We start from the raw sequence: 23,575 nt of genomic DNA on the forward strand, positions 1-23,575 counted from the left end.
GACATATATGTACTATGATACTATGTATAAAATGGATAACTAACAAGAACCTACTGTATAGCTCAGGGAACTTTACGCAGTTGTCTGTAGGGCCCTAAATTGTATGGCAGTCCCAAACAGAGGGGACATATGGACACGTATAGCTGATTCATTTTGCTATACAGCAGAAATCAACAAAACATTGTAAGGTAACTATACTAGAATAAAAATTAATTGACAAAAGAAAGTAGAAAAAACAAGAAAATGTTTATATTTTACTGGGGATTTTTACACTGGCTTTTATTTGAAAAATATTGTATTAAAATATTATGTGCATGGACAACTGAGTTTTTGGTGCCTTAAATATTGTGCCTCACTTGCCTTACTCTACTTCTGACCCACAGAAGGTAGGCTTTCCCTGAAATAACTTTTTCCCATAATGCTCTCAAGAGAACATAGGGTATGAACAGTTGTTACATTAAAAAAAAAAACAGTTACATCAAATAAGTACTAGGAATAGTTAAACAAAGTTAAATAGATTTTTTACACTTCTTTTCAGAGACTGTAATAACTCAATGTGTACTAAGCATCTCCAACAGCATGGGGCATTTCTCAAACTCATTCGCCACAGAACTCTTTTCCACAAAGGAAGTGAATAACACTCTGAGGAACACATTCTGGTAAATAGCACCCAAGAATCATGTCCAGCACAGACTTTGATCCAATAAGGTTGCCTTCCCACATCATTTTCTTCCCTCCACTTACCCCTTTTTTATCCCCCCAGAATACTAAAAAGAAAAGTATGTCGACACAATCAAGCTAAAGTGTAAAAAAACTACACTGGCATCTCTATAAACAGGCATAATAAAAACTCATTGTAAAGGAATATTAGAATAATAGAGAACACTTTGGCGCATAGTGCCTCATAAGGAAAGTGATGTCAAGCACGCTTACCCGTGAAGTCTGTATTGACTGGGTGGGTGGAGCTGGGGAACTTATAATATCCATGTCCTGTGAAGCGAGTCCCCTTCGTCACCACGGCCCTCGGAGCCGGAAGAGATGGCTCCCTCCTTTCCAGTTGATACACAGGAGAAGGTCCATTCTGCTCTTCAGGCGCCAGCCAGCTAAGACGCATGGTTGTGCTGTTGATTGCTTCAACCAGAGGCGGCCTCAGTTGGGCTGGTGCTAAATATTAGAAAACCCTTGTTACTTTGAAGAACTTGCCTTCCATCTCTAGACACCGATAAGTACATATATATTCACATGCACCTGTGTACATCATACGCCAAATCAATTATGGTCTCAAGGATTTCTATGGTTCTCAGAACTGAAAATACAAGACACAATTTGTATTAAAGGCAACTAAAGAAAATTTAAATGACTAACAAATGTTAAACAAAGTTTTATTGAACAAAGTTTTTTCTTGTATTTTCTCTATTCTCTCTTGCTACCTAACAGACACTATATAGTCTATTGCTTCCCCACCCAGATTCCCCTTCCCAGGCAGGCGCCTCAGGGCTCCATCTTCTGTGCTTAGTCTTTAGGGGCTCATGGCTGCTCCATTTTCTAGAGACTTAACCTGCCTGAGTGGAAGCTTCAGGATCCCTTGTGAATCCTGCAGCCAGTGACTACCAGCCAATGGCTACAGGTCGCAAAGGGCAGAGTCCCTTGTCTTAACGTGGTATCAAGTCAGGGCTGCAATCCACAGAAGCCAAACAGGCAAAGGAAATGTTTGAAATGGGCTAGTTAGGGAGACAAGAGAAAGTGTGGGGACTGAGAAAAACCAGGTGGGGTGAATGGTCACCAATTCACGCCAGCCAATGGATGACTCAGGAATGACGGCCCAATGTCGCCAAACCTTTTAGTCTGTTTTTTAAAAAGTCATTTTTTGTGTAATTTTCTGATTTTTTTAAAGCTTAGAAACTGGTCTAAATTAAAACAAACAAATAAGCAAAAGCTGCTCTGAAAACCAAACAAAGCATCCACGTGGAAGAAATGCACGTGAGAGCTCAGGGAGGCGCAAACTCTTCTCTGGGCACCGCAGACTTCGGGCAGCCTCAGGGTCCTGAAGAGACCACACGACCACTAGCAGGAGCCTGAGCCTCGGGCAGCCAGCACCCCGTGCTCACACGCGTGCCGGGGCCACGGCACGATCTGAGGCTCAGGGACACTGGAAACTCTGTGGAGCCTCCTAGCAAATCTTCAGAGGGACAGAGTTAAGACTTCCCCTAAAACCTACTGGAAATGGATCAGATTAACAACTGAGTTGTTGAAAATGAAGGCCCATTTTGATTTTTATTTTCTTAAAGTCTGTATGATGAGATTCATATCCACTGTAAGTGTGTCAGCTGGATTTGAGGGGTAAAAGTGAAGAAAAAAAATCACATGTCATAATCACCGAGCTTATTTAATACAGACCCAAACTAAAGCTGTGGACTTTAATTTACACTTGTATTAACACAACCTTGTATAGGCACAAAGTCTTTGTCTGTTTCAATAAATGTGAATTAAAATGATGTGAATAAAAACAAATACCCTTAAACCAAGAAAACAAACTCACCTTAAATCAACTTAGAACAATTACCATTTGTCACTTTCTAGAAAGCTTAGCCAGCTTTCTAAAGAGAAACAATTGTGATTCTATTTTCACTTTTAGTAAAGAAGAAAGTGCGCTGAGCAAAAAGTTTAACAACTTAGATAATGAACAATTATGTTCATCTCCTGCCACTGTGAACTATGTGATATTTTTATCCTTATATAAATTTATGCATGATTTCCTATACTATTCTTTGCCAAAAAGGAGCTAAATGGTGGGCTCTCAGAGATTTCATTCTATATGCTATGATTTTTCTTCAAAATAATCCAAAACAAAACAAAAAGCTAAGCCATGCAGAAATTTCTTCTCTCACTAAAGCTCATCTTCAGAGTTTGGAGTTCCATCCTTCTATTAACTCTTCAGCAAGCCATCACTGGCTATAAGCTTAACTGGAAGGAAGGACTGTCAAAGATTTCTGAGTTTTGGGCTCAGGGAAGCAACGAAGGACCAATGAAATCTTTTTAGATTGTCTAAATTTTGCTACTTAGAAGCACAGAAGAGGAATTTTGAGTGTTTCTGCTATGTTTTCTGTATTCCACTTAAGACTCCCTAATGATCTGGGATACAAAGACTTGAACGTTTTAGTTTGAAAAATATTATCTATTTCAGAGATGTTCAATTGAACTTTCTCAGTGAAAATATTCTCAATTTGTACCGTCTAATACAATAAGCACTAGCCATTTATGATTATTGAATACTTGATGTGTGTCTATTGAAACTAAGGGCTTGAACTTTTAATTTTATTAAGTAGCACTATATATAGCTACCATGTTGGACAGCAAAGACTTGGCAAATCACAAACTATATATATTTGATGTGTTAAAAATAGAAATTCCATTTTAACTATTTAGTGAAATTATTAATAAATCTCCTGTACTTCTTAATAGCAGAAGAATTTTATTATTTTTTATTTTAAAATTTAAAAAGATTTTTATTGGGGTACAGTTGATTTACAATATTGTGTTAGTTTCTGCTGAACAGTAAAGTGAATCAGTTATACATAAACTACTACTTTTTCTACTCTTTTTTTAAGATTCTTTTCCCATATAGGGGCTTCCATAGTGGCTCAGATAGTAAAGAATCTGCCTGCAGTGCACAAGATCCGGGCTTGATTCCTGCTTCAGGAAGATCCCCTGGAGAAAGCAATGACAACCTACTGCAGTATTCTTGCCTGGAGAATTCCATGGACAGCAGAGCCTGGCGGGCTACAGTCCACGGGGTAGCAAAGAGTTGGACACGATGGAGTGACTAATACTATCACTTCTACTTTCCCATACAGGTCATTACATTGTGTTGAGAAGAGTTCCCTATGCTCTATAGTAGGTTCATGGTAGTTATCTGTCTTATGTCTAGTAGGGGATATATATCAACCCCAATACCCCAATTACCCCTTGCCCTTTTCCCCCTGGTACTCCAGGGTTCACTGCAGCACCGTTTACAATAGCCAGGACTTGGACACAATCTAAACATCATCAAAAGAGAAATGAAAAAAAGAAGGTGCAGTACATATATACAATAGAATATTACTCAGTCATAAAAAAGAATAAAACGAGGCCATTTGCAGCAATGTGACTGCACCTAGAGGATTGTCACACTGATTGGAGGAAGTCAGAGAAACACAAATATCATATGATCGCACCTCTATGTAGAATCCAAAAAATACGTTACAAATGAAAGTATTTACAGAGACAGATGTAGAAAACAAACTTATTCTTATTTAAAATCCGCTTCATTCTCAAGGTCTCATCTGTTTGACATTTGATACTCTTTTACTTTACTCCAATCAACCAGCTGGAAGGAGATAATAAAGCTTTGTACCATATTTTATTCAAAATTCTTTCCCCAATGATACATCATCCATAATCACTTCTTAATCAAGAATATAATTTCAGAATTGAACAAAGCAAAAGGAATGCCAGCAACTCAGTAGTTTTTTTTTTGGGGGGGGGTGTTTGTTTTAATATCTACTAAAATTGATAGCATGCAATTTTAAAAATATGACAAAATGATTATAATCAATAAGGACAATTCTGCATTGAGAATCCACTAAAATTAATGTTGACTATTTAAACTCTAACAAGTAGTCAAGCATCTTTTCTAGATTCACAGGAGAATTATTCCACTGAGCAATGACAATATTCTTAGGAAGTCAACTACAGAGGAGTGGAACTAGAATGTGTGTGTGTGTGTGTGTGTGTGTATTTTATTCACTTGTTTAAAAATAAATAAACACCTCTCAGCTGTCTTTTATAGTTTCACTTGGAGTCTCCAGCCCACCGGAAAGGATGAGCACTTAGTCATTATCTTCAGAGTTCCCTTAGTATCAGAAAGGGAATTTTCAGTCAACTAAATGAGACTGGTCTCATACACTTTCACAAGTATTAACAGAATGATAATAAGATAAACAGATACTCCTGAACTATTAAACACATGCATACAAACTTAGACTCACTAAGAGACCAGGGAATAAAAGATCACCAAAGTGCATGGATTATAGGTATAAATTTGTTAATCACAAAGCAATAAATTAAGAGACATTATGGAATTATGGAAAAGTCATTGGAACCTTCTAGAGTCGTAATTTTCACATTTTGTTATCCAATTCTGCAAGATTTTAGAAAAACACTTCAAAATTATGTGCCTCATGTTTCTCTCAGACAATATAAGAATAAATTTTCAGTAATACATCTTGAAAATAAAAGTTTTTAAAAACAATATAATTGTGTTAGGTTTTATAAGGCAAATTTCTATATAAGTACAAGGCACTATTATTACTAGCCAATAAAGTATCTTTCAGATTACATATTATAAAATGATTCAATTCATTCACACTCAGAATCTATCTGTATTTACTTAGAAAATTCTCTTGTAGATGCAAACTTCAATATCCATCATTTCAAAGAATAACAAGATACAAATTCTGTTTCCACTTGGAATAAAACTACAATGCTGTTGTATTTTTTGCATTAGCTCTGTAATCCAATTTCTAGTCTTGCTCTTCTACTTATAATCATTCTTTTACAAAACACTCTGTAATATATATTCTTTTTATGCAGCATTTAATACTTTATAATCTGATTAATAGAGTATCATAATGCATAAATTTACACTTGCAAAATTTATGTAGTGTGGAGTTTGAGCATCTTAGCATAAGAACTGAAGACTAAATGAGCAGAAGCTCTTGCTGATGACAGCTCTTTAAAATCGAATCCATGTTTTCAAGGAAGAGTTTGTTGTCTATGAAGACTGCATGGCTGTGTCAATATCTTAAAGCATTCTCAACTACTAGGAAGATGGCAATCTAGAAATAAACAGCCTTTCCTCATTTCAGGGGTGTAAGGGGAACACTAATATATGACATCCTCAGGCATCTTGTCAGTGAAAAATGATTCTGACTTTTTCTCAGAGATGCAAAGCGTCACAGGAAATGTGATTTGCCAAATGCTTCTAGCCACAAACACCTGTGGAAAAGGGCACTGGGACCAGGACTCAGACATGATATCCAGGTTGATCATGAAGCCATGATTTTCCAGTTAGCAAGCACGCTCCAGTCAGGGTCAGAAGAGGAAAGGATTCTCCTCCTGACTTTCCGAGATCTCCCAGCACTCAGATAGACCTTGTTGACTGGTCTATTCTCTGGCTGAGGAAAGAACAGCATCAATTTTCCCAATCCCTTCTTTGTTTACTAGTCTCCTTCAAGAGAGAAGATATATAGTGGAACTGATCTGGAAAGGAGAAAACTAAGGTTCTATATTGGTCCTTTAAGGCCCTACTTATGGAACATTGGCTAATCCATTATTTGGCCTCTCTGTTAAGCATTTCACACATTCATTTTTTGGGGAAAAACAGTGCATTGAAGTTTAGTTGATGTACAACATTATATAAGCTACAGGCTTACAACAGAGTGATTCACAAGTTTTAGAGGCTATACTCCATTTACAGTTATAAGATATTGGCTATGCTGCCTATGTGGTACAATATATCCTTGTAGCTTATTTTATACATAATAGTTTGGACCTCTCACCTCCTACCCCTATGATATAACTTCTCTCTTCCCTCTTCCTACTCATAACCACTAGCTTGTTCTCTGGATCTGTGTGCCTGCCTTTTGGGGTACATTCATTAGTTTGTTGTATTCTTTTTTAGATTCCATATATAAGTGATACAATATTGTCTTATTTCACTTAACAAATGCCTTCCAAGTCCATTCATGTTGTCTCATTGACAAAATTTCATTCTTTTTAATGGCTGAGTAGTATTTCATTGTGTATATGTAGGTCCATCTAGTCAAAACTATGGTTTTTCCAGTAGTCGTGTATGGACATGAGAGTTGGAGTACAAAGAAAGCTGAGCACTGAAGAATTGATGCTTTTGAAGTGTGGTGTTGGAGAAGACTCTTGAGAGTCCCTTGGACTGCAAGGAGGTCCAACCAGTCCATCCTAAAGGAGATCGATCCTGGGTGTTCATTGGAAGGACTGATGCTGAAGCTGAAACTCCAATACTTTGGCCACCTGATGCAAAGAACTGACTCATTGGAAAAGACCCTGATGCTGGGAAAGATTGAGGGCAGGAGGAGAAGGGGACGACAGGGTATGGGATGGTTGGATGGCATCACTGACTTGATGGACCTGAGTTTGAGCAAGCTCTGGGAGTTGGTGATAGACAGGGAAGCCTGGCTTGCTGCAGTCCATGGGTTCGCAGAGAGTCAGACACAACTGAGCGACTGAACTGAACTGATATGTACTACATCTTCTTTATCCATTTATTTGTTGATGGATGCTTAGGTTGCTTTCATATTTTGTCAATTATAAATGATGATGTTATGAACATTGGGGTGCATGCATCTTTTCAAATTAGTGCTTTTGTTTATTTCAGATATGTACTCAGGGGTAGAACTGCTGGCTAGTATCTCATTTATTGAAGAGCATAACAGACCCGATTATACCTATGATGTCTTCCAGTTAGAAAATTCTGGCTGAACATTTGCAAGTAGTGTTTCTCAAGAGTAAATCATGAAGGGGCATCGGACATACGGGTCCCTCATCCCTCCAGGAACCCAGCCAACTTATCCCTGCAATCTGAGTCACCTTGTTCTTTACCATGGCACACAAATATTATGATTTTTCTATGTGTTTTAGGATATAAAGAAAGTCCAGAAAGCATTTCTTTTCAGTAATTTAAGGCGAATCACCTTCTTGGTGAATATACACTACCTTAGCCAGCTGTCATATCGGTGATTCTCCATAATTTGCACACAACTTGCATCCTACATGTAAAGGGAGTGAGCCATGATTTCCGGATTGCACTTCGCAGCTGCAATGACAACAAGCATTGTTCCCTAAAGTCCCCCATTAATAAAAGGTAGTTGCTTGGACTGTAATTATGGCATCCTTCCTACCCAAACTTGAAGCTTTTATGGGGCTTATGCAATTAACTACTTAAATGCATCGTAACACTTGCTTCTCTGACAGCAAAGTATTGATTTTTTAATCATTTTCAAGTCTCCTCTAGCACAAATAAATGTACTACAGTTACAGTTAATGCACTGTGTACATGCATTAAATGTTAGTGTGACAGAATTTATTATTTTGTGATATATAGAACTGAAGTCAGGCTTCTCAGAAAGTAGCATCATGGATCCAACATCAGTATGGAAACTACCATTGTCCTTGATACTCCAAATTCTCTAACTTTGAAAAGCTAGAGATCTCTTACTTAGGCTTAAAATAAAGGAGGGGGTACTGAGTATAAATCTTTCCTAGGTGTCAGTGTAGGAGAAAATTAAAAGTAGTCCAGCAGAGAAGATAACAGTTTATTTTTCCCTAAAGGTGTCACTGTGGGTGTATGGCAACTTTGTTCACATGAATTTCAATGTAGCTTTTCCCTTGCATTTATTTAGGACATTTCAAAATATTTTGCATACAATAGTCTATTTCAATTCTTACACATTTTAATTGTGCTGTTTTAATGCCTCACTATGGTTAATACATCAGAAAACTGAAACAGTGTTTCACAAAGTGTGATTTCTACGTGCCATTTCTGCTATGCCAAAAAGGTCAACAGAGGTCTCATGAAAGTCACTTATCTAAATACAGACCTGGCAACAGAGATCATTACACAGCATATCAACAAGCCTTTTCCTTGGGCACAGCACACATTCAACATTAAAGTTGGTGAGTAAAAAGCAGTTAATTTTGTTTTGTTAGAAATAATATCATTTTAGTTTTAGCATCTAAGACAGATGCCAGCATTTCACTCTGAACAGATGGTAATTCCATCTAATAGTGCATGTCTGTATTAGTAAGGTCTGTTGTGTATACAAACAGTAATAAACAGTAGGTAAGGATCAAAATAAATTTTAATTGTTGACATTAAATTCTGGCAGCCACAGTTCTAAGGCTGCAATATTCCTTTTTCAAGTCTGTCAGATTTACTAACACTACACAAGCTTTGTCCAAAGCTGCCAAATCCTAGCTTCCATAGAAAGATGCTGCATCCTCCCAGCTCCCGGTCTGCACCAGGGTTGCCTGTTTTCCTACACTGAAATAATCACTCAGGAATAACTTGAGATTGGTGCTACCACGGATGCGATGCTCTTCCAGGATTTTTTTTTTAGAATGCTCCCAGAGGACTGAACCTTTAATTAAGAGGTTGATTTTTAAAATGTTGTATCCAGTTGTTACACTATGGGTTCCAGTGTTATCACAGTCACCTTCCTACCCTTCTAAGAAAAGGTCTCTCATTCAATTCCATCTCTTCTCATCGCAAATCTGGGCATTCCTGAACTTCTCTGAGACTGACATCATCCCTTTCATTTGGTTTGCTTTGCCAGAATCTGAAGGATTTCCCTAACAATCACAGCTCTCATCGGCTGAACTCTTCTGTAGGTTTTACTGTGGATCAAGCCTGCCAACAAGCACCAATTTGGTTCTCATAACGTCTCCAACTATCTGGTATTACAAGTAGTAGCTGCTATTTATTTTGGGAAGCTGCCATGTCAAAAAAAAAAAAAAAAATCATTATAAAAAAAAAACCCAGTTTGGCATTCAAGTGACTGTTCAATAACAAACATGCTTTGCAATCAAATTTCTTTTTTAAAAATGGATGTATTTTTTGAATCATGAAAAATATATTGCTTCCACCATATGGGACAACCAACGACTCACCAACCGATTTCAGATGCAGCATATTGAGCTGACCATATGTTACAGTGCTGTTGAATGGCTGAGTGATTCATGCCCGTCACATTCTAGTATATCAATTAAAGCTCCTTGAAGTCTGCATGATTTGTGTCTCTGTTATTAAACCCTGCTAATTCATCCCACTTACACATCTGTTATAAATCTCTAGGAGTGCTGCATGATTCATGGCAATCTGTGAGCATGCTACAGCAAATTCTTCTCCTTGTAATTAACAGTAAATTGTTTTACTGCCATGCAATGAATTTTTCAGTTATATTGCAAATGAACTCCTCAATGTGCGGTTCTTTCCTAAGAACTGACTTATATCATTAGGCAATTAAAAAGTATTGCTTTGAACCAAAAGCTTTTAATCAAGAGAAATACAACTTCAACATTGCTTGAGAGCCATGGAAATTTGACATGGTGGTTAGAAGTGCAAAATAATTTCTGTTGTTGAAAGAGCAAAACAAACAAACAAAACCAGCCCTTCCTCGTACTCTCAGGATTTCCCTGATGCTAAGACGTGAGAACGGCTGCCTAAAAACAGTGGGTGAGACAAGTTTGCACAGATACTGTTTATCTTAGAAGTGACTTAAGTCAGCTGTCATTACCAAATTTCTCAGATTGCCTTACACTTCTCTAATTGTAAAACAGAGCCTTTATTCTTGAAATAAATAATTGGATAATTAGCCAAGTTGAATCAGCAGAGGATTTCACTGCTGTTCAAGTGTTCTTGTCAAAGGTGAAGCAAATTCATTTCAGCTCGCCTCCGCAGCTCTTCGAAGAGGCTTTGATTTTTTTTTCCCCCACTTTCTTGGCAGCAGCCTGAGATTCATGAGTCCATACATCAAGTTGGTAGTTTAACAACAAATGGAATTAAATTCAAAGAAGGGAAACTAATTGAAGGACAGCAACAAAAGTGTTTGGTAATGTGCTTTTTAATATGGCGTGCCACATTTGCATGATAATTTTTCCTTTTTAGCATGGAGCAGAAAGTGACTAGCTTAATGAGGGATTATTCAAGACAGGAACGAACAAAATGCATTCATAACTAAGAACAAAGATTGTATTATGAAACAAAAACAGGCAACCTCAGAGAAGTAACTGGATGATTGGTTTATGCATTATGAATAAAAAGATAGAAAAATATTTATATTAGTATTCACTAATGACTATATATACAAGATTGTTGTAATTAAAATTATAAATTAACATATTAAGAGTGCTTGTTTAATCACTCTGGGTCCTATTCACAATGAAAAGACTTATGTACCTGCATACAAAACAATGTGTGTTTTCAACCCAGCAGCAAACAACCCATACATTCTACTTTGGATGGATTCAGACAGGAAACTTAATGCACCACTAATTACTTACTTAATGGGAAATGGGCACTTCTAAGCTTGTAGTGTAGAGGTCAATTTATGATGGGTAAAGGAAATAGGACATCATTCCTCCAGGAATGGATCTCCAAAAGGAATTTCTCTGAAGGAAGGTTTAATTTGTACTTAATTCACAAAAGATGGAAATGTACAAAGTTATTAGATTAAAAGGGTAATCTTAAAGAAAAGGATTAGAAGCTTCTAAGGGCCCAGTCTGTCAGATCATGACCCATATAAACCCAGAAGCAACTCCAAAGCCGTCCATCACACTTTCCTGAAGACTTTGCAATAGAGTTGCAACTGCTCCTGGGAGAGTACCTCTCTCAAATCAGTTCTGAAACTGTTCATGGGCACCAAAACTAAAGGAGCAGTGATAAACATTCTGGACAAAACGTGCCAATTCTAATGATACATCTAATCGGAAAAAATACTTGAAAGAGAGCAAATTAAAATTCTCAAGCTTTTTAGTGAAACAGACATATCTAACAAGTATCTTTTTGATTTCTGTGACTGAGGTTTAAGGAAAAAAACATATTTTCATGATTCAGTGCTTCAGAAAAGCTGAATACTACTTCCAATTTACAGTGCTCTTTTTCAAAGTTTTTAAATGGTTGTTCTGATCCTTGGCAACTCACTCACATGAACTACATTTAGACTTAAGAGTTAAATTTCCCACAAATCTATTGGAATTATGTACCCTCCAAACCATAATTTTATTACTAGAAGAGACAAAACAAGAAGACTCAAAGTGCTGCAAGTCAACTTTTATTCCTTTTCTACAACAAATCTGTTGACCATTCAAAAGCACTGACCTTCTCACTGTTTATTTCTATGACTTAAAATCTATCAGTTACACAGACATTTAATCCTAGGAAAATTAAAAAAAAAAAAAGAAATACCCTATTTATGTACTGAAAACAAAGGAGGCACGAAGGATATTGATCTGTAATTTCTGGGGTTTTCCTTATATTCTATTAAAAACAAGTCCATTTTCCCTGGCCTAAGCACCTCTGAAAACAATGCATTTTATAAATCAAGTGGCAAGCAAAAATTATTTTCCATACTTTTGTCATGCAAGTGATTTCATTCCCTGTCTGGCAGATGAAAAGTCATAGTTCTGACAAGATAAATAAATTAAGAGACTAAGAAATAAAAATTTTCCCAGAAAAACACTAATTTTTCTCCCAGAAGAGAAAGGATCTCACATGTGAACAAAATTAATGCATACTTTTATGGAAATTGAGTAGAAGGAACATTTTGGCAAAGAACAAAAAGCTACACATTTAAAACTTACCATCTTTTGCAACTGTTTACTTTTTTTACTACCCAGCTTTTGCTCTGACTATGCTAATCAGAGTGCTGCCCAGGGGATCATCAATGACCCTACATTCCTTGTATCTTACATTTCTTTCCCTTTCCCTACCGTCTGTGACTCTACTGACATTCTCCTTCTAGAATTCTCTCTGCCCTTGACTTTTTGAATAGTGCTCTTTCTAGATTCTATACCTAACTCTGACCATGTCTCTGTTTCTTTAATTTTTCCTTTTCTTTTTCTCCCAGAATGTGAGCATTCACTGAGGTGTAAACTTTCCTTTTGTATTTCCTCTGCCTTCACTAATATATTACCATCCATAGTTTTACCTCCTTTTATATGCAGACAATTATAAAACGTACATCCTTCTTAAGCTCCAGATTTGTATTTTCCGCTGTTGGCTGGTTATAATTGTCATGGATATGTTTTGATCAAATAATTAAACTGAAACTCATGGCTTTATTTCTCCCATATGGTCTTTCTTCGGTTTTTTGTGCATTACATTTAGTGGCATCACCAAGGTCTAGGATATTTACTATCATCTTCAGTTCCTCCCTCTTCTTAACCTGTGGATTTCTTTTCCTTGAAGCATTCCATTTCATGCTTCTAATATTTCTTTCTATTTATCTAATTTACTTTCTCATGACATTTTTAGAATGTCCTGTTTTAGCCACTAAGTCGTATCCGACTCTTTTTGACCCCATGGACTGTAGCCCGCCAGGCTCCTCTGTCCATGGGATTTCCCAGGCAAGAATACTGGAGTGGGTTGCCATTTCCTTCTCCAGGGTATCTTCCCAACCCAGGGGTCGAACCAAATCTCCTGCACTGGCAGGAGTATTCTTTACTGGTGAACCACGAGGGGAGCCTCCTTGGAATGCCTACCAGATTCTATTTCCACATTCTCTTCTAATGTATACTATACTATACTCTACTGACAGGGAAATCACCATAATCCCCAGCTTTCACCATGTCAGTATGGAACAGCATCTGAAACAGCAACAAGTACATGATATAAACTCAAAAAATATCTACAAACATCTTTACCAATTATTTATAGTCCACCTCAAATGCCATTTAACCTGACATGATTTCCCAATCTGCTAAATCAGTCACCTATCTCATATTCTCTGTTCCAATAGCTTTCTTTTATCCTTTCCCCCAAGGTGTTAATCCTACCTGTTATATGTCAACATCTTAATACAGACAACATTAAGGCATGAATGGTTTCTATTAGAACTCACCCCACTTCCTAATGCCTGAAATTAGAACCTTAATAGAGACTTACTCAATCGAGCATTCACAACAAAACAGCAATGGTATGGTATGGCACCTTATTAATTTTATATTGTGAACAACAAATTTGAAATGTGCAGTTTTTGATCAAAATGTAGAAATACATGTCATAATTCAGGACCACATGCTCTTCACAGAGCTGAAAATTGATGCTTTTCAATGTTAATCCCCTACAGCTTACTTTTGTCATTCAAGCCTTAGTTTTAGGACTCTCCATTGTTACATTTATGTTAAAATAATGTTATGGAAACAAGGTTGCAAAGTAAAACTTCATGACTTTGATAACAGAAATTCTATAACACACTGTGACTAATAAAAAGATTATGTAATAGTTATAACAAAAATCTTGATAGAAATAATTTGTTTTGAGTTTTGACTTTGTGCTAGACACTGCCTTAAATATTTAACATGTATTCACTCTTTTCCTCAGGAGAACACTAAAATACAGGGTATCCTTATTTGTGATTTGGAAGACAAAGGCACAGAGATTATGCAATTTACTCAAGGTCATAAAGGTAGTAGATGGCAGAGCCCAAATTCAAGTCATGGCATTCTGGCTTATCATTTTTCCCTTAGATGAGTGAGTAAACTCTTATTTGAAAAAGTCAATGAACTTGCGCATCTCATGGCTTTCAGAGAATGTGAGAAGTTTCCAAGTTCTGTTCTCACAGATAAAGAGACAGAGAGAGAACGCTGAGAGGGCTTAGATGAGTTCTACTCCATTCATCTTCCAGTAGAGAGAGTGACCTCAAGCATCCTCATCAGAGATTAAAACAAGAGCATAGAGCACTGGGAGGGGGTGAGTTCCACGTCACAGGAACTCTTGCTGAAACCACTGAGGACAATATTCCCACAGATGTAATCACTGGTGCTTTAAGCAGGAAGGATGCCATTCTACAGACATCTTCCCTGCTTTTCAATTTCTATCTCCAGGCTCTGTCTAGTCTCTAGGGACCAGCATGTCCCCATTCAGTTCTTTCAGGTTGTGTCTATGAAAAGACAAGAGTAGATCTCATCTAGAGGAAAGAGCCTGTCCTAACAGTGTCACAAACTGGAGCATGTAAAGTGCAGATGGGAGGTAGTTTGGTACGCAGCCTGAAGGAAAGAAGACTTGGGTGGAGGTATTATTATTGAAGATGTTATTGGATGATGTCATGAGGAATATGAACTAGAGTGAGGGCAGCCCCCAAGGGATTGGAAGGAGAATGTTCAATAGAAACCAGAAGGAAGTATTTTGGATCATTATCAGTCTGAAAATTGCCTTTTCAAAGAGGTCACTACACATGGTCTGATTTGCTGGAGTAGTAGTTTCTCTACCCCTAAAGGATCAAACATATGGCAGACAAACACCTGGAAGGAATGTTGCCAGAGATGTATTAATATTGGTGAGATGGTCACTCCAGATGACTTTTAAATGTTTTAAAGCCCTGAAAAGCTGTGATTTCAGTTCTGCTTAAGCACATGAGCGGGGCCCCTTTATCTTCCACTAGGCCTCGGGCCAGTCTTCAGCTCACGTGGCTTCTGTTTTCACTTTCTCTGGCCCTCAGGACTGATTACTCTTTTAATTTTTGTTCTCATCACCCAGTTATATCATTTTTCCTAAAGGAGACAGATACCATTATCCACAGTCTGTAGCTCTCTAATAACATAATATATAAAAATAAATAAATGTACAGTCTTACAGGAAAATGGTGTTTTGTTCAAGCTAGGTACTCCATAAATATTTGTACATGTAGGTTAAATATGTGAAAAACACAGAGTTCACTCATGCAGATAATAAAACATAATTTCTTGAAACTTTGGAGTCTTCCTTGCTGACAGAAAATTTGAAGAAAAATTACTTGCTATATTTGATATTTATTGTATATTAATATAAAATAATTTGGGCCAAACAAGTTTCCCAGAACTAAAACAAAATATAACAAAAACTATGGAACTTTATATGGAAACAGTAAGAAAGAAGGTCTGAGGAATATTTTCATACCTAAATATGTTTGCTAGAAATCTCGTAACCTTTTCACATCTGGACATTTCCTTAAAGAGTACCAGGAAACTAAGCCTTGTTGGATGCTGACAGAAAAACTGATTTGAAAAAAATCTTAACTTGTAAGTAATTGGGTTATATAGGTGTTAATAATACATGTAATCAAGTTTGTATGAACCTAATTTATTCTAAGTGAAGCAAACAAAAAATTATACAAGCCATCTCCTACTAAGATTATACTTGATAATAAGTTTTTTATTTCAATTTTATGTACCTAGGAATTTTATATTTATAATAAACAGATAATAAGAACACTACTGCCTATCCAATAAAGGCAAAATATGACCCCAGGGCAGCCTACTAATTTCCGGGTGTCTGCTGTTAGCTCCATGGGGCAAGAGTGGGTAAACCCAATCCCACACGAAGAGTTAAGATGGAGAGAAGTATTCCGAATCCTCACAAGAAGCCTCCTGAATACTTCTAACCATTGTGGGGACACTTTAGGACTTAGGGTGGTGGCTGAGTCCTAGAATCACTCTGCATCTAATTATATTTATTATGACACAGCAACTCAGGAATCCTCCAGGCTCTTAAATTTATTTTTCTGTTCAACTATGTCAAGGTCAATAGCAATTGGAGTTTATGAGGGAGCAAGAGAAAGCTGAAAAAGACAACTATTAAGACCAAACTAGAGACACTATTGAGCTTTGTAGGTGTTTTCTTTATAAACACACAATATATTTTTCACGTCCGCTAAAACTTGCTTACCTGACGCTAAAGTCTGTCCTGCTTCTGGAGCACTGGTTACACAGCCAACTGAATTGCAGAGAGAAATAGTAAAGTTGTATATCCTGTAAGGTTTTAGTCCTTTTACAATATAAGATAGTTCTTGGGATTTAGCAGTGTACAATACCTGCAAGGTAAGGAAAAAAAAAAGTCAGGTAATAGATATCTATTGTGAAAAATACAAGCTTGACAAGCAAATTTCCAGAAATTTCAACAGAGGGAATTACTGCCAACCACAATTAAGAATAGGAATTTCTTTTTGAAGGGACTCAACAAGCTAGGATTTAATTGATAATTGTACAATCACACTGTTTTATGAGGTAATAATCCAGTTCCTGAGTGGATAAATGAGGAAACTGAGTTATTGCCTCATAAAGCAGCGTGGTGGTGTGGCTCTTGTCACCGACAGTAGAGATAAAGAATGGTGACACTCTCATTGTTATTGTGAAAAAGTCCAAATAAAACCACAGGGCTTGGCCAAGATGAACCCAGTGCAGGAATGTCCACATGCTAGCTGATGGAGCTGGTACAGAAAAATGTCATCACGTCGTTAAATCAATCCCATCATTTGCTCTTAAAAAAAAAGGAAGAAGGAAACCCTCAGGAAGGAAGAGGAGAAAAAAGGAAAGATTACTGAGCATCCACATGAAGTCAATTCTCAATTGCCTTTCTTGTACAACTAAGTGTAAGCATATTGATCAAACGTTTACTTTTTGGGGAAATATTGTCTTTATCACACAATTTCAAATGAAAATAGCAGATATGAGCAAAGGAGACTCTATGGTCCATAAACAAATAATTAAACAATCATCACCAAGAGCTAGTCTGTCAATATAACTAGAACTGATCAAAAGCAACCATGTAAATTTGCTTAGTCTATAGATACAAAGGCCCCTGGTGATTATATTCAGAAAAAAGTCATTAACCAACAGTCTGACAGCACACATGAGCACAAACTATTTTTCTAAGAGATACTGATAACAGTATATCAAATAATCTTCCATACATATAAATACTACATATATCTAAATATTAGTTACATATGAAGTCAATTTCCAGATTTTGTTTTCCCTTTAGGAGGACAATAAAATTCATTTGGATTATATGCCTGAGTATTGACTTTAAATTTTCATAAGCTGAGTAGTTCTTGAAAGCAGTGTGATTAGAATATAAATTACATTGTTAACATAACATTTTTCAGAAATAAAGGTGATTTAAAATTTCTAAAAATCTAGAAAAGGTAAAAACATGAATACCACTTCCTTCAATACATTTATCAATCAGAAAAACATCAAACACTGATTTACTAATCCTTTTTCTAGTTTCAAAATGGCACTTAGGTTTTGAAGATATAAATTTTTTTTGTTTGTGCAATGTGATTTAAAGTTTCCCACCCCTCAAAAAAAACTTGGAAATGAGCAAAACTTACTTAATATTGCTATAAAATTTATCCTATTTAGAACAATTCTGATGAAATTTAATGTAGATTTTCTAGAAAATGCAATTGTTCTTAAGATAAAATACATTAAAGTATTTAAGGTGTATCTTTTTAAACAAAGTATTCTCTGTCGCAAGAACACATAATGAAATGTAATAAAGAGAAAATGTGGATTAATATTAATTTTGATTAAATTTTACTTCTCTACATATTGTTAATAGAAATTACATGATTTTTCAAAGACATTTATCCTAGAGCTTGGGGCATGTAAAATTATCACTCAGATAAACTGTGTCTTTATCATATATACAGAATCATCTTAACAAGTGTTAAAGGATATATTTAATTGAAAACTTTTTGAGGGGGTTAATTTTTAAGGAGTGTGAAGAACTTTGTCGAAGCTTAAAATCCTACAATGATACCATCACCACTTCTATAAATGTCTTCTGCCACATTCTTAGGGAAAGATCCTTTAACCATTATTTTTTTACAGTAGGCTTTCCCCAGAAATTTTGGCTATTTATTTATCAAGATTATAATGACACACATTTGGGTCAGTGTAGATATAAATGTAATTGTTAAAAATGTAAAAAAAAAAATTTGACTGTGCCACTTGTGATTTAATTTTCTTGAATATATGATGGAATACTTGCAGGAGAGGGTACAAGAAAGAAAATAAAGTGACATATCTATATTCTGATTTTAATTCTGCCACACACACAAGAAAGACTTTAAACAAATAAAGGGGACTTCCTTGGTGGCTCCGTGGTTAAAAGCCATCTGCCAATGCAAGAGATAGGGTTCGCTCCCTGGTCCCAGAAGATCCCACATGCTGCGGAGCAGCTAAGCCCATGCACCGCAACTATTAAAGCTTCTGCTCCAGAGCCTGGGGACTGCAACTACTGAGCCAGGGTGTGCGCTACTGAAGCCCACGTTCTGCAACAGGAAGAGCCACTGCAACGAGCTTTTTAAGCTCCACATGAACTACAGATGAGCAGAAACTGTTTTTGCATTTAACAAATTAGTGAAATCTCGAGCACAGAGATGTGGGATATGCCGAGTAATTGGTAAAAATGGAATCAAAACAAGTTGATTTCTGGGACATGTTTTATAAACTATTGCTGTTTTTTTTTTAATTTTACTTTCTTGGATTAGAATATTATAATATGAGTAATAGCCAGAAGGCATAATATGCTGTGTCCAGACCCCATGACCACAATTCTGATGAGCCAGACATCCTGGAATGTGAAGTCAAGAGGGCCTTAGGAAGCATCACTACAAAGCTAGGGGAGGGGATGGAATTTCAGTTGAGCTATTTCAAATCCTAAAAGATGATGCTGTGGAAGTGCTGTACTCAATATGCCAGCAAATTTGGAAAAACTTAACAGTGGCCAGAGGACTGGAAAAGGTCAGTTTTCATTCAATCCCAAAGAAAGGCAATGTCAAAGAATGCTCAAACTACTGCACAATTGCACTCATCTCACATGCTAGCAAAGTAATGCTCAAAATTCTCGAAGTCAGGCTTCAGCAGTACATGAATCGTGAACTTCCAGATGTTCAAGCTGGATTTAGAAAAGGCAGAAGAATCAGAGATCAAATTGCCAACATCCTTTAGATCATTGAAAAAGCAAGATAATTCCAGAAAAACATCTATTTCTGCTTTATTGATTATGCCAAAGCCTTTGACTGTGCAGATAACAACAAACTGGAAAATACTTCAAGAGATGGGAATACCAGACCACCTGACCTGCCTCCTGAGAAATCTGGATGCAGGTCAAGAAGTAACAGTTAGAACTGGACATGGAACAACAGACTTGTTGGGGAAGGAGTACATCAAGGCTGTATATTGTCACCCGGCTCATTTAACTTATATACAGAGTACATCATGAGAAATGCTGGACTGCATGAAGCACAAGCTGGATCAAGATTGGGGGGATAAATATCAATAACCTCAGATATGCAGATGATACCAAACTTATGGCAGAAAGTGAAGATGAACTAAAGAGCTTCTTGATGAAAGTGAAACAGGAGAGTGAAAGAGTTGGCTTAAAACTCAACATTCAGAAAACTAAGATCATGGCATCTAGTCTCATCACTTCATGGCAAATAGATGGGGAAACAATGATGGACTATTTTGGGGGGCTCCAAAATCACTGCAGATGGTGATTGCAGCCATGAAATTAAAAGACGCTTGCTCCTTGGGAGAAAAGTTATGACCAACCTAGACAGCATATTAAAAGCAAAGACATTACTTTGCCAACAAAGGTCCATCTAGTCAAAACTATGGTTTTTTCCAGTAGTCATGTATGGATGTGAGAGTTTGACTATAAAGAAAGTTGAGGGCTGAAGAATTGATGCTTTTGAACTGTGGTGTTGGAGAAGACTCTTGAGAGTCCCCTGGACTGCAAGGAGATCCAACCAGTCCATCCTAAAGGAGATCAGTCCTGGGTGTTCATTGGCAGAACAGATGCTGAAGCTGAAACTCCAATACTTTGGCCACCTGATGCAAAGAACTGACTGATCTGAAAAGACCCTGATGCTGGGAAAGATTGAGGGCAGGAGGAGAAGGGAACAACAGAGGATGAGATGGTTGGATGGCATCACTGACTCAATGGACATGAGTTTGAGTAAACTCCAAGAACTGGTGATGGACAGGGAGGCCTGACATGCTGCAGTCCATGCGGTTGCAAAGAGTCGCACACAACTGTGAGACTGAACTGACCTTTGTGCTGATAAAAAGGACACTGGCCACACCATATCATGGAGAGTAAGAAGAGCTTCTCATCTTCCGGGATTGTTATACATATCATGATTTAGTATGTGTACAAAGTAAAGCCTCAGTAACTGTTACCTATCATCATTATTCTCATTACTGCTGACTGGAGATGACCCACTAGTAAGCAATATGTCACTACATATCCTAAACCATGAAATGTTCATAATCTTTGCTATAAGCTGTAAATAAACTGCCATCCCTCAGAAAGTTTTCTTAGGAATTTGAAATATACAAATGTACATATAAAATGTTATTATCAATTCATTTGCACTTCCAAAAGAATTCATACAATATACATATCAATTGATTGTGCATTGGTTGAATCATTATTGTGTATGTTAACAATACAATAGTACACAGCTACTGAACGTCAACCTCTTGAAAGATACTTGAGGATATATGCTAAGTAGAAAAAGCAGACTTCATGAAACAAAATTATACCCAGATTATTTCCATTTATACTAGAAAAAAAATAAGTGATATATTTAGACCCTTGTATACATAATATTAAGTTAAGAAAAAATTCCCCATATAAGGATTGTATAGGTGAAAATTCTGCCAGAATTCTGCAAATGCAGAAATTCTAAAAACAAAGACAGAATCCAATTCTAGAAGGACATGAATTGGAAGTAACAGTACCTGTGGAACCACCACTGGATGAGACCATTGAGGTGACTGTTCAGAAATCATACTGATGTTGTACCCCACAACTTTTCCTCTTGTTACACTGTCCGGTGGCATCTTCCAGGACACATTGAGCGAGTAAGGAGACAGTGCGGAGACTGAAGGCGGCATCACAAATACAGGCGCTGTTAACGACAACAATAGTAACAGCCAAAACAGTGAATGTCACATTAACAGTTTTCAAGCTGAAATCACAAGTCTATCCTATTAAGAATTTCAGAAACATCACATTCCTTACATAATACTCTAATTTTAAAAATCAAAGAATATGCTGGTATGTATATAAAAAACTACTCACTTAAAAAATACATCTTCAAGCATGTTCTCTACCTCACATTACTAACAAAGATATTTTCCATTTACAAAATAAAAATAGGAATTGACCTGTGTTCATAAAGAAAACTAGTAGGTAATGGGGGAGGAAATCATAAATTGTATGAAGTCTTGAAAAGGAAAAACCACAAAACAGATTATGTCTCAGTCCACAAACTTTAGAACAATGCCTGGTGACATATTGGATTTCTTATATACACAAGTATTTCACTGAACTTCTTGGAGAATATTACTCTTTAGAAAGAGGAAAATTGAAAATGTTCTAAATAACCCTAAAGAAATTTGAAAAGTTTTCAATAAATCTTGATAGAAATGTTCAGGGATGTACATACATACATTCTCTACCTACCATCCTTGAGATCTTAATATAGATTTTAAATGTGCTAACCAAAGGTGTATTATCAAAGGACCTCATCACACTTTCATTAGCCAGTGACCCATATGATTATGAGGGTCCAGTATTGCTATTTCATCCATTACTTTTCTTTTCTGACCTTGATTTTCCCCTTCCAGAGTGCCATGGCTCATCACTTGTGCTATCATGGCACTATTATTTGGCCAAGATGGCTGGAAGTCACTTAAGAGATGCTCAAGCACAATGGGCATTTTATTTATGAAATGATTCCCTTGGACATCAAACCTGAAGTTCCCCTTACCCTTCACAATCCTAACATATCCCATTTAAATCGGCACTTGGGTCTTTTTGGATATCTATAGCTTCAAAGCATAGCAAAAGTGTATTTTTTTTTGTTAAGGGCTCATGAAACTTGAAGTGTTTATAATATAAAGAATGAGGTGGAGGATTAAAAATATCTCACTTGCTTTAGTAATGATAGCTTAGAAAAATTAAAACTTTTCACCATCCTTCCTTACCATACTGCTTATAAACACACTTGTGAATTATAAATTTTGATGTCTGGGATTATATTTTCAGGGCCAGTTTAGTACCTGAACTATTTGTTTTAGAAAAAGAAAGAAAAACAAAAACAGATTTATGAAACTGGCAACAGTTATCTTTTTCATTGAACATAAATTATACCAAATTTGGAGCAAGATGGGACATATGGCCAACCCACTTCAGGACTGGAAACCAATTGCTATTTTTGATAAATGTTCCCAAAAGACTATGACTATAGTTTGGTCATTTTCTCCCTTGAGGTAATAGCTAAAACATTAAATTTTCCCTAAAACTTAGGGCAAGAACTTTATGACTTTGAATTATATATGCAACAAATCCAGGTATTCAATATTTCCTTGGCTTATGCAAGTTTATTAACTCTTCCTTTTCCAGTGTAGTTAGTACTGATGACTGAAATTTGAGGTGATAGCTTCATTCAGGTGTTTTCAAAGTAGAGTTCAAAGCACTGATCTTCACCTGATTCTCCCGTTCTTCCTGTGGTCCAGGCAGAAGACACACTCCCAGCCATGTTCGCAGCTAAGACTCTAAACTTGTACTTGGTATAAGGCTCCAAGCCAGTGATGACCGTGCTTGTTTCTGGAGGTTCTAGAGCATTTTCATTGGCTGACTCTGCAGGTGGGTGAGGACTGAGCCAGCCACTGCTCTGAAAAACTTGACTTTCCGCTGACCTTGTTTCTCCACTAGACTTCAGTCTTTTCATATACAGTTCATATCTTATAATTATGCCTAGAAAAGTGAAACAGTGAACAAAGATGACGTATTAGACAAATGGCCTATTTTATTGATGGTGTGAGGTTAAATTATTTGAAGAGTCTTTGCTTTCATTGTTCTGACTCAATTACCTGTCCATTTCCTTGGTAATATAGACGATAGGTACTTCTAAAAAAACAAAAACTCATAGCTACATGAAAG

The 23,575-nt window shown here is 36.6% G+C and overlaps 1 protein-coding gene across 1 annotated transcript in view; it reads right to left on the reverse strand.

Annotated features, from left to right (window-relative positions):
* Positions 1 to 23,575, reverse strand: part of USH2A (usherin) — an 892,942-nt gene that overhangs the window by 636,146 nt on the left and 233,221 nt on the right. Inside the window, exons 17-20 of the mRNA XM_061161192.1 lie at positions 23,120 to 23,389; positions 21,367 to 21,536; positions 16,496 to 16,640; positions 934 to 1,164 (exon numbers count right to left, since the gene is read on the reverse strand). Coding sequence (XP_061017175.1) covers positions 934 to 1,164; positions 16,496 to 16,640; positions 21,367 to 21,536; positions 23,120 to 23,389 — 816 coding nt within the window. The remainder of the gene's footprint in view (positions 1 to 933; positions 1,165 to 16,495; positions 16,641 to 21,366; positions 21,537 to 23,119; positions 23,390 to 23,575) is intronic.

The sequence above is a fragment of the Dama dama genome, chromosome 14 (genome assembly GCF_033118175.1).
Source record: "Dama dama isolate Ldn47 chromosome 14, ASM3311817v1, whole genome shotgun sequence".
In the NCBI taxonomy this organism is placed as follows: Eukaryota; Metazoa; Chordata; class Mammalia; order Artiodactyla; family Cervidae; genus Dama; species Dama dama.